This window comes from Ixodes scapularis, unplaced genomic scaffold (assembly GCF_016920785.2).
Source record: "Ixodes scapularis isolate PalLabHiFi unplaced genomic scaffold, ASM1692078v2 PGA_scaffold5__190_contigs__length_132052651, whole genome shotgun sequence".
NCBI lineage: Eukaryota > Metazoa > Arthropoda > Arachnida > Ixodida > Ixodidae > Ixodes > Ixodes scapularis.
The window spans coordinates 121,034,017-121,050,275 of NW_024609880.1; the positions used below are offsets into that span (position 1 = coordinate 121,034,017).

General features: G+C 43.9%; 1 protein-coding gene across 1 annotated transcript in view; it reads left to right on the top strand.

The window, feature by feature from the left end:
- Window positions 1-7,756: 7,756 nt before the first annotated feature.
- Window positions 7,757-16,259, top strand: part of LOC121838224 — a 40,830-nt gene continuing 32,327 nt past the window's right edge. The window contains exon 1 of the mRNA XM_042294321.1: window positions 7,757-7,951. Coding sequence (XP_042150255.1) covers window positions 7,757-7,951 — 195 coding nt within the window. The remainder of the gene's footprint in view (window positions 7,952-16,259) is intronic.

The window sequence follows — 16,259 nt, forward strand, 5'->3', positions numbered from 1 at the left end:
TTTGTTTTCAAAATCAGGCGGCCTGAAAAGCAAACGAAATTGCGAAATTAGCATATAGTTTTACTTTTTTTTTTAACTCACTTTTAATAGTCAGCAATTGTCCAGTACTGTAGTTTCTGGAATATTTTTCGCAAACAAGCTCTGTGCACAAAAAAATATTATTGTATAATAAAACAAACAAACAAACTCACTACACTTTTCCCTAAAGGCAGCACATGTGCGCGCGTAAAATAACATTCAGCACCGACAGCGCTACACAATGTGTTAGTTTTTCTACTTATTACGTTTTCATAAATTCGTAACAAAAACCTTATGATGCGTGGGTACAGATGTTGTTGCACGATCGTGCGGTTAATTTATCTGAAGCCTAGCGCTTCGCTTCCCCACCCTCGAAATCCCGGAGGGTGCGACCTGCCTACGGTATTTTTGCTGGCTTTGTTTTCAGAAAGTTGAGGAGTTAGTTCCATATCAGAATTGACTGCACCCATAGGTTTAATAACACGAGACGGATTTCGTAAAAGCCACTGTGTTTCCAGATTCCTTATGAGTAAACAAATGTTATAAAGATAACGACATCCAAGGAAAAATATGTAAGCACCCGGAGGGGTTGGCAATGCCTCTATCGAACGTATGCGACTTTGAATGCCGAGAAATCGAAAGCAAGAGGAAAAAGAGCCTTTATGTTAAGCGCTGGAAAGCTAATTTTTCAACCAATAAAACTAATATAAAGTTGCACCTGGTGGATGTCTGCTAAGCTTCATTGGAAACTAATCTGGCATCGTTGGTTAGAGTACCGTGACTTTCATGTCCCTTGATTGTCGCGCCGTGCTGTGGAGGCTTGATTCAAACACACTTACCAGGGCCCGAATGCAGCTTCGGTGCAGAAAGCCAACATAGGGTTGGCCATGTTGAATATGTGCCCTTGGTCGCGAGTGCATGCATTCGCAAATGCCGAGTTCTTTCTGTGCTTTTCATAGACGTAGTAGACTGCGGTAACAAAATGCTTACTTGCGAGACGGCGGCCCAGGCGCATACGCCAGCAACTCATGTATGAAGACTTCTGCCTTCCCTAGCGTGATATAATAGACCCTGTGCTAAATTACCTAAGCACCAAGCTTCCTGTAGAAATTGTAGTTGCAGCGCAGCACATGCTTGCGTCTGCAAAATGAATTTTTAAAGCGAATGTCTCAAAAGAGTAGAAGCGTATGAACTTGGGCTAGTATGTGATCCATGTTTGTGAGGGTAAAAGCGCTAAAGACAACGACAAGTAAAAGAAACGTACAACACACGCATTTTGTGTTGTACGTTTCTTTTACTTGTCCGTTGTTTTTAGCGATTTTACCCTCAGAAACATGTCTCAAAAGAGTACAGCGTTTCATGAGCATTCGTCGTGGAATTCTTTTTGTCTTCTACTTCGAAATTGTTTTATACTCACGACGAGTGCGTGTGACTACAATAGCGGCATGTTCCTTGGTTCTTCGGAATTTCTCAGATCGTCTATTGTTCTGTTTAATTTTACATTTGTGGTAGAGTAGAGTCCTGTAGTGCAAGGACTGTTTGTTGATGCTGTGCAACTGTGCTATATCTGCGTCATAAATTGACGCCATTCTTGTTGCACAGGATGCCTCCTTGTCTGAATCTTCAGAAGACGACTTGGATTAAGAAGATTCAATTAAAGACGACACATTCTATAGCGCCTCCAATGAGGAGCCCTACTGTGAATCGGAGGAAAGGTGCCATCCAACGATGAACTTGCGTGTAGAGGAGGGTGACTAAAGCGGGAGCCCTCGTTTTGATTATTTTGTTTGTTATGAGCAGCGGGATGTTCAATTACTGGGATGAGGGACACCTTGTTCCTGATATACAGCTTGTTTGGAAGGCAGGTTTTGTCTAGCTCCCTGTATCTGTTTGAGAAATCACTAAACTTCTGTAAGACTTTTGATCTGATTTATTATTGTTTAATTTGTATTGTTGAATTGACCTCCACTTTTCAGATTGACATACAGAAGTGCCGGATTTGTAAGAACTTATCCGATGTAAAAAATGTGACGGACCTTTCTTTGACAGTCTCATTGGCGTTTTAGCTGAGAAGTGTTCTAGATAATTTTGATAATTTTGGCAGGGCTAACGACGGTCAGTTGGACAAGTCCTTCCAGGGTTGCCTAGTGTTTAGGTACGTTATTGATTACGTGGTCATTTATCCAGACACTGTGTCCGCTGACAGCATCTTTGAAGTTTTCAGACTCTGTGGCGGGACTAACTTTTACCCGGGAAACTCCTTCTACGGAAGGATTACAATTCCTGGATTTAGAATTACATCCTCATTCCTCGGGTGTTTGTTGGGCCTTCCAGAAGAGGTCGAAAAAGCCAGTCCTGTCTTTCACCAATGCTCACTCCAAGTCAGTTAAGCATGCCATAGTAAGGTCACTTTTCAAGCCCTCATTCTCCAAGTCGTGCACGCATTTCTCTGGAAGTGGCATCAAGATGCACCAGCAGAGGTTGGAAAAAGCAGGCTTTCCTGCTGACCGACCTTGCCCCCCCCCCCCCCCCCCCCCCCCTTTTGAGGTTCCTTCTCAAACCACAACTTCGGCAATCTGTTTCCAAAAAGAAAGTCGTTTCGCTGTGATTCCCTACACACACAATTCCGCGCACCGTTTAAGATCTATCGCGTCCAAGTTCGACACGAGTGTTGTTTTTTCCTGTAGTATCCGCCTAGAAGAGATGAGTAAAAACGTCAATGGGAGAGACAGTCCTTGAGGGTGCAATGTAATGCATGCCAGAAAGTTCGTAGAATGCGAAAAAAGAGAGGTTTTTTCAATTCCACTAAGCTGTGGCACACTCTAAAAAAAGTCTGTGCGTCTACTTTCACGCACAGCACTCGGAGAGCCAATCAGCGGAACGTACGGAAACAGCTCAGCGAATGACGATGCCGGAGCATATGTTTAGACCAGTGTGTCGAACCGAAAAAAATACGGGTTCGGTTACGGTTCAGGTTCAGGTAAGTTTATTTTGTTCCGGTTCAGTTCCGGTTCCATTAATTCGATCCGCGAACCGGTTCGCGAACCGGTTCAGAAATTATAAATGACAAATTGCAACATCAAAATAAATTACAAATAAAACATCTGAAATCAGCACATACGAAACGGGATACATCGTAGTGTAATGCTCAGGGGTTTCTACCAGGAATGGTTTCTTTATGTGCACTCAAAGGTTGCCTCACCGACGTTTACGCATTCGGACTTCATCCAATTGGGTCCGACGCAGTAGCTGTAAAATCCGCGACCTCCTTACAAACCTACTTACAAGTAGAACTCGCTAACTATCCCGCCACCTCGGCGTGTAAGCAATTGAAGGAACAGTGGGGAGAAAATACAGCTTTCTTTATTTGAACTAGTCTTCGGTAACTCAAATTAGACCCTTAAAGAAGTTTTCATTAAACAAGATACGGAACATGAAAAACACTTCACCGAACGCAACGCCAGAAGGACGTAATAGGATAAATATTAAAATAGAAGAGTTCGCTGTCTCACATATATGTCAGCTTCTAAGTGCCTATACGAAACCGGATGCATCGTGGTGCTGGCTTTCGTCAGCGGCCGCCACTCGCTCAAAACTAACTACACCGCGCACTATATTACCTGGACGTCTAAAGGGATGCGGGAGAAGGTAACCACTTCTGTTCCTGTCTGATGACAGGGCTGTCTGTCACGGGCGCTAACTCCAGCGTCTGCTGAGCGTTGGTTTGAGCGCACACGCCTGCTTGAGTCCCATGACTACGCTGGGCAGGCGACGGAAGCAACAGAAGCTCGGCAGATCTTTTGTCAAATTCGAAAAAGAGCGCAGCTTGGCTTCTCCGCGAGCGACTAGGGTTTGTATCCCTGTTGTTTTTTTTTCCCCGCATTTATCGAGTTTCCGGTACGAAAAAATACGGCATGTAAATCTTGACACTTCCTAGTTCGATATACTCTGACCGGTGGTTGGGGCAGCGAAGAGCAGATATAATTCATGAATGCTCATTTCAACTGTAAATAAGATTTCTTTCTCTCCCTCAAACATTATCAAACTCCACAGCCTTTTCTTTTCTCATTCCGATGGAAGCAAGCTTCAAGAACTCGTGCGTTCTAGAAACGTGTTATGAAATGAGCACACAGCAGCATTTAGGATTTCCGAGATTGTAGAAAAATAAAATCCCGTGACGCGATTTTTTTTTTTGCACAGCTTTTTAATTTTTTTTTTACGTGCAAGCCGCGACCAGCGCAATACTGGTTAATATGTCAAGGTTCATGGATGCAGCGTTTGTCAAGATTCATGGATGCAGCGTTTATATTCCTAAGACTGAGTGGAGAAGAAAAATATGTAAGTGAGGTGTGTGTCAGTTGACGGCACTTAAAAAACAAATGGCATTGATAGCACATTCATTGTCAACAGCGCGTGGCCGAACCGTTTTGACATGAGCCGGTAACCGTTATTTTTTTTCCGGTTCAATTCCGGTTCGGATTCATCGCAATAACAATATAACGGTTCGGGTTCGGGTTCTGTTCCGGAAAAAGTACCGGTTCGGTTCCGGTTTTCGGTTCGGTTCGGTTCCGGTTCGACAGCCTTGTTTAGACCAAAAAACACAGTCTGAGTTGTACCATTAAGCAATGCAAAACTCACGCTTGCATTGATTAATTTCCCAATTCAGTCTGCGTTTTTTGGTCTAAACATATGTTTCGGCATCGTCATTCGCTGAGCTGCCTCCGCAAGTTGCGCTGAATGGTTCTACGAGTGTTGTGCGTGGAAGTAGACCCACAGACTCTTTTTAGCGTGCAGTCAGTACATTGTACAGACCGGGAGATTCGTCAACTATCGACTCAGAGAACACAACTTGGATGCATCAAAGGCTTCAAATGAGTCGTCTCACCCAATTATCGTTCACCGCCGGTTCTCCTTATAATTCTCTACTATTAGAATACTGGGCGGGCACAAAAACAAATTTGGGAGAGAAATCATTGATTCATTTGCCATGGGGACTGTAAACAACGACGTTTCTGCACCTTCATTATCATTGACAAAGACAGAGGTCGAATTCCTAACTCCAGAGATGACTAGATTACAGACACATCGTCGTGATGCTAGAGATTTTTAAACTTTTATATTTATATGACATTTTTTTATTCTTTCGAGGTTGTAAAAAACAATATTTCATGATAAAAACAAAACAGTGCAAAGACCAGTACGAAGTAGAAGGAACCACAGGACATAGCGCTGCATTTTCCATATCATTGACAATGACAAAGGTCGAATCCTAAGTAATCAGAGAAAACTAGATTTGTAATACATCGTCGCGACGCCAGTGCTTTTTAAACTGTCATTTTCACAGTAAATTCTCTTTCCTTTAAAAAAGTATCTCCTTTCCCTCTTTGAAAATGTTGAAACCTTTTTTTTTTTTTTTGGGGGGGGGGGGGGCGGTTTTATCGTTGTGCCATTCTATGTTGTTGCAAAATGAAAGATGTCCTGTTCCTCATCTTCGTCCTCGCCTTTTTATACTTCCAAGTTTTGTGTCAGTACCCTCCCCTTCTACTCCTCAAGAGCTGCGCTCTAATTCGGCGTTAAAGGAAGTTGTAAACGTCTTTCATTTTTTCGTTGTTTTCACAATTCTTTTAATCACGCAAGCAGGCTCTGAAAGGTGTTATACAACAATATTATAAAAGTAATCACAAGGAACGACGAACGGCCCAAACAACTAAACGAAAATAATAAAATCCAAAATATAATTAATTTAAACGAGAAGCGCAACAGATATCTGTTTGACTTCGACTTAACTGTATTATAAGACTGTCTTTCGCATGATGCATGAGCTGTGTGACCCCGGCTTTACGAATTTCTTGTAGCCTTTGCCAAAATCTTAGGGTATGATTTTATACAAAAGATCCAAATTATGTTTTATTATTCTGTTATTGACCTAATAACTGTTTTATAAGCTATATATATAGAATGTCCCAAGCCACCAGGCTCGATCTAAAATGGACAGTACAAATTGGTGCTCGCACGAAGCAATCTAAACTTTTCGTCAAGGATGTATTTAACAGGTCGGATTTTTCTTGTAAAATTACAAAGCGTAGCTCCCATTCTGTAAAAAAATAGGGCCAAGAAACTTGCCCTGGTCAACGGAGGACGCCGGCGCAGGTGACCGAACCGAGTTGCGGGGCGCGTTCGGGGCGCGTATCGATAGATGGAGTCGGGAGCAGTGTCCGAAGGTGTAGCCAAAGTTACTAGATTAACTCAGTTGTGGAACTCCCGCGTAACAGGCTGCCACCTACCCCCCCTCACTCACTTTAGTCCACCTCCCGTCGTTCGAAGCGCCATCTAGATTTTCGTTTACGAACTGTGTGCTCCACGGAGTGCGGTGAAACGCCACCTAGACGATACGCTTCGAAACGTACGTATCCCATAGAACACACTGCAGTTACCAAAGTAGCCGTCCGGCGTGTCGAACGACGGGAGGCGAGTCGTTGTGAGTGAGGGGGGTACTGCTCGTGCATGCAGCGTCTCTGAGCAATTCCGTAGCTAAGCTTATCTAAAAATGTTAGGTGTAGCCAACGAGCGAAAGAGAGCAGACGACACGTTAGCGAAGTCTGTTCGGAGCAAAAACGCCGTCGTTGTGCAACGCCTTTTTTTTACTTTTCTTTTTTTGATTGTCTGCGTTAACTTTTAAACCAAATGAACTTTAAAAAAAAGGCTATGTTTATTTTAATAAACCACGGTGGTTGCGAGCAGTCTCAGTGAGGAGCTAGCGCCATCTATTAATGCGAGCGCCAAACGCGTCCCTCAAGTCGACTTCGTCGTCTGCGTCGCAGTCCGCCGTTGACCCTGGCAAGTTTCTTCGCCCTATTCTTTTAGAGAAAGGGAGCTACGCGTTCTAATTTTACCAATAGAAAAATATGACTTGTGTAATAAACCTTTGACGAAAAGTTTAGATTGCTACATGCAGGCGTCGATTTTTACAGTCTATTTTAGCTCGAGCCTGGTGACTTGGGATATCCTATATATGGTCACTGACGGCTTAAAGAACGCCAGACGTGTGACTTTCTACACTCACTATTCTCGCTTTGTGATTCCTAATTGGGCGTTGTTATAAAAAAATCCCGAAATCTAATAGGTTTCGGGGCGATAATAAGACTATTGGGTCCGGCCACGCATTGCGTTGCCTAGGACGTCAGTGTCTATAGTTGGCCACATCGTATTTCGTTTTCTTTGTTCTTATCATAAACTCCCCACACCAGTGCAAGCCGGGGTGCAATAAAAAGTGGGTGATTGTCTTGATCTGGAATAGGCCCATCTGCCGCACAGTCAGTTTTTTTTTTCTTAATCGCGTCAGTTAAATTTTGGGTTTATTTCCACGACGCGTGCAGCGAAATGTGACTTTGTCGTTTATGTCGCTTCAATGCTGTTACATGCGTTAGTGTCTGCCTCAACCACAGGCACCAAAACGACGAGGGCGTCGGTAAAAATGAAGTTAATAATCGCTTTGAAACGCTACTTATTTTATTTTTTTTTTGTATTCTGTTGTGTATGACGAACATCTGTTCCACTGATTTTGTGAAGTCGCTCATGACTCAACCAACGGCGCTCTAAAAACAATGCTTTGCTCTTAACAGAGTCATGTCAAACACGTCAGCTATGATCCGGTACAGCTGTATTTTAAAAATACAAAAAAAATACAAACTTCTTATATAACTTAGGCAGTGTTCAGTCGATCTCGAAGCAGCAGCGAATGTGGATAGCCTCCTCTGCAATGGGCCCGCAGTACGCTGTGTTGTTGGCGTGCGTCGTCGCGACCTTGGTGTGGCACACAACGGAAGGCTGGGGACCCAGCTTTTCCTGGACGAGAAATATGACCATAAAAAACCCAGAAAACAACCCTACATTCAACGACGCAGAACTTGGGCCCCTGCAAGATGCATGGCAGGTACGTGATTAAGAAATACAGGCTGTTTTTTAAGGACTTAGAGATATGTTTTAAAAAAAGACATGCAAGCTACACTAATGCGGTCTTTACATGCGAGTTATACGGTCGATGGGAAATATTATATAGGTCGATAATTATCATGATAACTCAGTTATTTAAGAAAATTATATTGATAAACTTTTTAATGATTGAAGATAGGTATATGATTCCAATCAGAGATCATCTGAATGTCATCGAACGACGAAAACCGCTAAATGAGTAAATATTAGAAATACTTGGAACGGGTAGAAAGCTCGGTAGTGCGTTAAATTTTTAATCAGTTGGTCTTCTGGAGGTGACATGACGCCACCAGAGGTGAATGCGTTAGAAACTTCCGGTTTAGAAAGACGCGCCCTCAACGTTAACCGAAACTTAAAGAAGCTTTTGGGCGTAAAGGAGGACTTATTTGGGGCCAGCAGCGGCCTGGTGTGACTTTGGTCTCCCTTGGGGGCGTTCCACCGACCACGTCCTCAACTTCCGGCTTCACTTGGTATTAGAGAGTTTTAGCAGATCGCTTTTTCGCCCCGATTAGGATACCTCCTCTCCCCTCCGGCGGCCTTGGTCATGCATCGCATCGCTATCGGGTGTCGTTATCGGGGCGAAAAAACGATCTGCTAAAACTCTCTATTTTATCGTTTAGTTTAACCTCGATGTCGCCTCCTCTTCTTTCTAGCTCCATGGTTACAATAGACCGATCTCACTAGTGGCGCAATCACACTGCCGGTTGAGATGCGTTTGCGAAGCGGTTCCGAATAAGGTTCAGAGTGACCGCGTTCAGACACACCGAGACGCGGTTGGTGGTTTCTCGTCGATCACATGCGATATTTTTACACTTGTGTTGGACAATCTGGTTTTTAAATCCAAAGTCCAGAGAAAAAATAAGAAGGGTGCAGGCGAGCTGTTGATTATCAACCATGTTGAATTGACCTGTGGTAAAGAAAAAACATGCAAACGTAGACAAGACAGAAAATAGGACGACGTCATTGAGCCGAGTTGGAGACGACGTCCTGTCTATTTTCGTTCTCTTCTACGTTCTGACGTTTCTTGTCTACCCCAGTCTCAGGTTAATTCAACATGGGCAAAGTTAACTTTAATCCGAGATCCCAAGCCAAACTAGAGCTATTTTGGCACTCTAAAGATTTTCTGTGGGTTGTCGTTTTCCGCACGCATTACGAGTTTCCGGCAGTGGAAAAAGAGACATAGAACCACAAAACCCACCGGCGATTTTCCCGACTTCGTACACAAGCAAAACCCAGCCAGACGTGGGCGCGCCTTGCTGACTCAGCAGAGAACGGCACGACTCTTTCTTCGAAGTGGGTCTTCCCGCATAAGCAGCTGACCTTGTTATTGAAATAGAGGGCCAGTTTTTGCATCGCATTGTTTGCTGTTATCATTTCCGGAGCTGTGAGCGGCACTGGTGAACCGTGGTGCGGGGGAATGTGTTTGGTGCTAGTCGGTCGCGGCTTCGTTGTGGCGGACTCTCCTCTCGTCACTCGCACGCCGATCAAGACTACGTGTTTGATATTAAGCTCAAATAAAAGCCATATGGATTTCTTATACATTGCCATACAAGCACATTTCATTTCTTGAGTAGGTCCCCTTATTCCTTTTGGTAGTAGTAAACGTTACAGGTCGACCTAGCGTAATTTATCAATTACGCTATTAGACGTAATTTGTCTACAGTATCTACAGTTACGCAACTGGTGCTCACTGTGAATGATTTCACAAAGTCAATCGACTCCGGATATCAGACGGACGTAATTTTTATAGATTTTGCAAAAGCGTTTGGCCGCGTGCCTCACGGAAAACTACTCTTCAAACTGAGATCCTTATTAAACAATGAACAGATATTAAAATGGTTAGAAGTATATTTAAATAACAGAAAACAGTTTGTACAAATACAGGATTCCCGTTCATCCACATCAAAAGTAGAATCTGGAGTTCCTCAGGGATCATTTCTTGCACCCCTACTTTTTTCTAATTTTTATAAATGACATTACAGTGGACAGGTCCGTTCAAATTCGCTTATTTGCCGATGATTGTATAATTTGTAAGCAAGTCAAATGCTCAAATGACCAAGTAGTCTTAAACAAGTTTAGAAATGATCTCAGAATGGTGTGATGATTGGCAAATGTCTCTAAATAACCAAAAATGTGCGCATATGACGATGACTAGGAAACAAAAACCACTGAATTTTAATTATACTCTTCACGGAACCGCTTTAAATACCGTATGTGAATAAAATACCTAGGATTAATCATAACTTCAGATCTGCGTTGGAACTCATATATTGACTTTATCTCCCGAAAAGCAATGAATAAATTAAGGGCATTAAAAAGGAAATTGAAGGACTGCTCGAGCAAAACGAAACTATTGGCGTACAAAACGTTTGTTAGATCTATACTCGAGTATGCCGACGCTGTGTGGGATCTTTACACAAAATGTAATATTAAAAAATTAGAAAGAATTCAGAAGAAGGCATTAAGATTTATATTTAACAAGCATGGCAGAAACACCTCGATTTCGGAGCTTTATGTACAGGCCGGCCTTCCGCTTTTAGAAAACGTAGGAAGATCGATCGACTGAAAATTATTTTTAATCTAATAAATGGGAACTACAACTTAGATTATCTAGATTACTTTCACTTTAACACATCTAGGGTCACAAGATATAAACACAGTAAATCAATCACTGAAATAAAGTGCAAGCCCGACTGTTACAAATATACTCTTATTTTTCTCGTACTATCCGTGCCTGGAATGCGTTACCCGAACAAATTGTCTCTTCAAGTTGTTTAACGTTGTTTCTAGCATTGATAAACGAATTACCAAAGTTTTGAGGTTTCAGGCCTTGATATCCCTCAAACGAATATTTTTCTGCTCTTTGTGTGTTTGGGATCATATATGTAAAATGTTTTTTTCTCTTGTTTTTCTTTTTTTTTTTGTTTTGTATTACTGCGCTGCCGCACTCTGTGCTTGCTTTTTCGTAAAAACTTGATCCATGTGTCCCTCCTACCTTGGCTGCCCTACGGCGGCCGGTGGTATAAATAAATAAATAAATAAAATAAATAGCGCAGCCACCTTGCCAGGTCGTTTGTAATGCGTTGGCTACGCTAATGGGCTCACGACGTCTTCGAAAAAGGGCTCACGACACCTTCGTGGTGGTCAAGCACAGTGTCGAAAGCTTTCAGTAATTCACCCGACTTTCTTAGTGGTTACAAAAGCTGCCATTTTGATCGATTGGGGGCGGGTTCTGATCTTCTGCGGGCAAAGACTAACGAGGAAGAGGGCAACAACTTTGACACCTCGAGTAAAAAAAAAAAAAAAAAAACTCTTATTCGAATTTAATTATCGGAGCGAAGACCGCTAAGATTACGAGTCAATTCTTTTCGCGGCGGATTCAAGTGACGGACGTGAACATCACGTTTCTCCGTTGATTTGTCTGCTTCGACGCTAGGACTGCAGCGCGTTGGACGCCTCCCCAGCGACAGTTGCCATCTTGTTCCGAAAGCCACCGACGTCACGTCACCGTCGAGTTGAGATTTTTTGCCGCTTCGCACTTCGCGAAAGCGGTCGGGAGAAATCGATTCCAAAGCGGTCTGCAAAAACACGCCCCAACCGCTCGATCCTAGCGGCTTTGCGGTTGAGAACGTGCGGATCCGCTTTCCGGTTGCGGATCCGCTTCCACTTCCGTGATCCGCCATGACTTTAGTTCATAGGAGGCAGACGCCAGTTCACGAGACAGCTAGTGCCACCTCGTGCTCTGCTCGCACAGACTTTTAGCGCGGTTATTGCGGGCGCAGAAAGACTACACCGTTAGCAAACATCGACACCTCTGGACGAGCAAACGGTTGTAACAAGGCGGGCACGTATGGCTTGGTGTATTTTTTTTATGCGCGAGGTCTCAAGTAAAATAACCTCCTTTGAACGTGTACTTCCTTCCGCGATCCCACATCTGCATAGGCTGCTTTTTGCGATGTCCTCGTAAAATGGCGGCCGCTTGACGTGAGGCAGCAGTTAGGAGTGAGGCCAAGCGCTTTAAACTTCTTTTCGCCAGCGTGAAAGCCTAGGTTGCACACGGCTATCCTTAGTCTTCCATGCGCGCTAAACCGCCGCAGACAACCACCCACGAGCACCAACACCGTATACAGTACGGATATTACGCGACATTGGAAGAGACTGCATCAAGCCACATCTTTCTCTGTGCACAAATTCCAATTGGCGTAACGGTTCAGCCGACTTTCGGGAACCCATGCCGGCTGCATTTTCGCCAAGACCGGACAGTTTTCAAATAAAATATATTATCGCCCGGGGGACTTAAATATTTGACTAAACTCTGGCTCCCGTGAGCGACGACGAATCGCTCCGACACCGACCCGGGCGTCGTTCCCGACAGTAATTCTCACCTCTTTCACGCAAGAAGCAGCGATAGACACGAAAACGCGAGGTTTCGGCGTATTCATTAGTGCTTTGTGTGAACGTAAGCAACGGTGCTTTTTTCGTAGGAATCGGTCTTTGGAAGAGGCTGCCAAAGAACTGAGTGGCTGCGTTGGCAGCGCCATTTTAGTACGCGGTTACTTTCCTACTGGTCATAGTGGTTATAGTTTCTTTACACAGTAAGTGGACGTATAGAAAACGCTAAAATAAAATTGGACTACTGCTTGCTCCACCTAGTAAGCATACAAACAACTACAAAAAAAAGGGAGATTTGCGATTTCGGTAACAATATGCTCGAACGGATGGCCACTACAGAGCTCTGTGGCGCCTGTCAGTTTAAACTCGGCACCACTGATGTCTATTGTAGTAGGCTGGACCGCAGATCGTGGCCACGGCAGCAAGGGCCGAGAGTTGCCACCGGCGGCCATTGATTGACACAAGCCAATGCATGGGACTCTATGAGAAGAACGAGAAACAGTGTCATTTTCCCGTTTCTAAGCTTTTGTCGGCATTGAAACTTTTTGGCCGCTTTTCAATAAGCCCGTCAAATAGCTTGCGTACAAACATTAAAGCTCACAGCCCTCGCAGCTATTATAAATAAATATTTTGTGGTCGAGAGTGACTCCGCTGTAGTGCAGCTCAATGAGGCGAGAGGTATCGCGGAGTCGGTGGTGGTTTCGTTGAGTTGGGTTTAGCAGTCGACAAGCTCGAAGGTTTCGCCCACTCCCGGAAAGCCGCTGTCGATATGGAACTTCTTTGTCATACATTAACTTTTGGGGTTCCCCGAGGACGGCCTCATTGACGGCTACTTCCTTTGTTTGCTCGACTAGAAGAGCAAGCTTGCCAGCTTAACCGTAGGTGGTCCGGTACGTTTATATTTGTTAGTCGGGGTTCGAATATTTGGCAAATACAAATTTGATCTCCTAACACCCGACATAAGGATCGCAGCGCACCATAAAATACTCGCCTCCGAGCACAACGTACATGCTTCAATATTCATACTTTTGTGCGTTTTTCCCATAGACTTGAGTGTATTGCCTGCTTTGCAGCAATGGCCGACGGTGGCGACAACGACGGGCTCCAGATCCGCGATCCAGCCTACTACATTAGAGATCAGTGATCGACACCAACAAACACGATGGAGCTACTCATCGCAACGAGCTCCGCGGCACGAGAATGAACAGAATGTGTTCACTTAATGGCCTGTTCACACATGCAGCGTAGCGCTACAAGCATAGCGCTGACCTCGCGCTAAGCGTGTGCTGAGCGTTCTTCAGCTTTGCATCCCACCGTCAAAACCGTTGCTCATGGCAGACGATAAGTAGCTGACAACACGTTAGCATCGTTGCATCAGCGCTTCGGCATATGAGAACCGGCCTTAAAGGTGCCCTGAAAAGGTTTCTGATATGCCAACTGCAATTCGATAAGGAGACTATGGGAAGGCTACAGGATATATTGAAAAAAAACAGACTGAAATAGCCAATGACATTAAGGAGCTTAAAACTGACAACCTTAATGTAAGCAAGACACTCAAGAGCATTGAAGATAGGTTGAGCGGGGTTCTAAGTACAGTTACCGAAAATGGAAACAAAATTCGTGAATTGGAAAGCGAAGTACATTGAAGAACACTATTGTACACCAACACGGAAGGCTTGTTGAATTTGAAGATAGATCCCGCCGGAACAACTTTATAGTTTTCGGCATTCACGAGGAACCTGGAGAAACAAAAAGGAGTCTGGAACAAAAGGTGCTCGATGACGTCTTTAACAGGCAACTGGGTGTGTCCTTAACATCAGTCGAAAGAATTCACAGAATAGGGCGGATCACCCAAGGCAAAAATAGACCAGTAGTTCTAAGGGTATTCAACTATAATGAAAAACCGTCTGTGTTTAAAAACTGTAAGAAACTAAAAGGAACTGCAGTGTCAATCTCCGATGACTTTTCAAAAGAAACGTTGCAGACGAGGAAGAAACTGTGGAAGTCAGCACACGACGAAAAACTGGGAGGAGTAAGGGTTAAACTTGTTAATGACAGACTTTACGTTGATGACGTGGCATACGTTTGGGATTCTGAAAAAGAACGGAGGGTAAAGTTAAACACATCACACACGGCCAGTTCCACGTCTGCATCGGAAAAAGAATGACATCAGTAGATTTCAAGATTGATAATAGTCACGCTAAATGCGCAAAGTGTTATGAATAAAACTGACCAACTGGAAGCTGTTTTAATCGATTATGACCCGCATCTTGTAGTGATAACGGAAACATGGTTGCGTCACGACGTATCAGATTTCCAAGTATTCCCTCCCGGTTACGATATTTTGCGGCGCGACAGAGACACTAGAGGTGGGGGTGTTGCCTTGCTTATAAAGCGGTCCTTCAGGGATCAGGCTGTAACGCATATCCCAGACCATGAGAGTGTATGGTGCAAGATATTCTTAAAACATTGTAACATTCTGGTCGGCGGAGTATATAGACCGCCATCCTCGGCCATCAATTTTATTGAAAAAATTGATGATTTTTTGACACTCCATGCTAATGAACGCACTAAAGGAATAGTTCTTGGAGATTTTAATTTCCCCCTCATTAATTGGAACGAAAAAATTGTCGAAGAGTCAGGTGGGAAACAAGATGATTACATGCTAGAAATATTGTTAAAACACGGCCTCGATCAAATAGTCCGGGAACCCACAAGAACGTGTGGGCCACAAAATTCCAGTTTAGATCTCTGCTTTCTTTCGACGTGCTTTCGTGAGTACGAGGTGTCTGTTGTAGACGGGATTTCAGATCATAAGCTGGTGCGTGTGACGGTAACATAAAATAGCCCCCCTCAAAAACAGAAAAAGAATACGGCACTCGTTTACAACTTTGAAAAAGCTGAGGACACAACTGTCTTAGATTATTTGGATTATTCTCTCGATTCTTTTCGCCAGGACGCTAACGCTGAAAGCCTCTGGAATCACTTTAAGGAAGCAGTAAACTATACCCCTACAAAAATATGTATGGACGTCCTATGTCCATACTTTTGCCGTTCTATTACCCCTTTGTCCATCCTATGGATTCCTGTAGACAGTTCTTAGACCCTCTATGTACCACTGGTTTGCCACAGAATGGACACAACAACGCTATAGAGATCTTCGCGAAAAAAAAAGTTTTTCATTCCTTCCTATTTCCGTTCTATGGACCTGGTGAGTCTATGGACATCCTATTGCCTCTCTATGGTGTGAGCCATATATTGGTACATTAATAAAGTGATGCCGGGTAGACGTTTTCTTTAGGTGTAGCGAGGTGTCCGAGTTAAAGAGTTGTTAATTAAGTTCCGGGTATCAATATGTTACATTGATGTCTGGAGGCATATCCAACCTCAGGGTATATTCCTCGTGGAGGTGCAAGTGTTTAGTATGGTGCCGGAATAATGTTTTTACTTTCTCAGTGGGAGGTAGATAAATGTGGGTCGCTGCGGCCCCCGTAGATATTCGCAACTTTCACAACCCATAGGGGGCGCACTGGTGCCTATCAAAATTGCGGTCATCTAGATGATCGTCGTAAGACAGCGGTATACTAGGCTGGGTCTGCGCGCGACGCGTAATTCTAGTTATGCTGTATGCGCGCAGTATCAAAACCTTACTTTTTTTTCACGTCTGAAAAGTGTAGGCAAGCCATTTTATTATGAGGCCAATCATCCAGGAGCTAGGGAGCGCGATTCTCACACCGCGGTACCACCATCGCTTAAAGTGGCATCTCTATGGACCCCGTAAGGACTCCGTGCAGACCCTCTGTATGGCTTCTCTGCAGACTCCATAAGGAGCCCGTGTAGACCCTGTATGTCTTCCT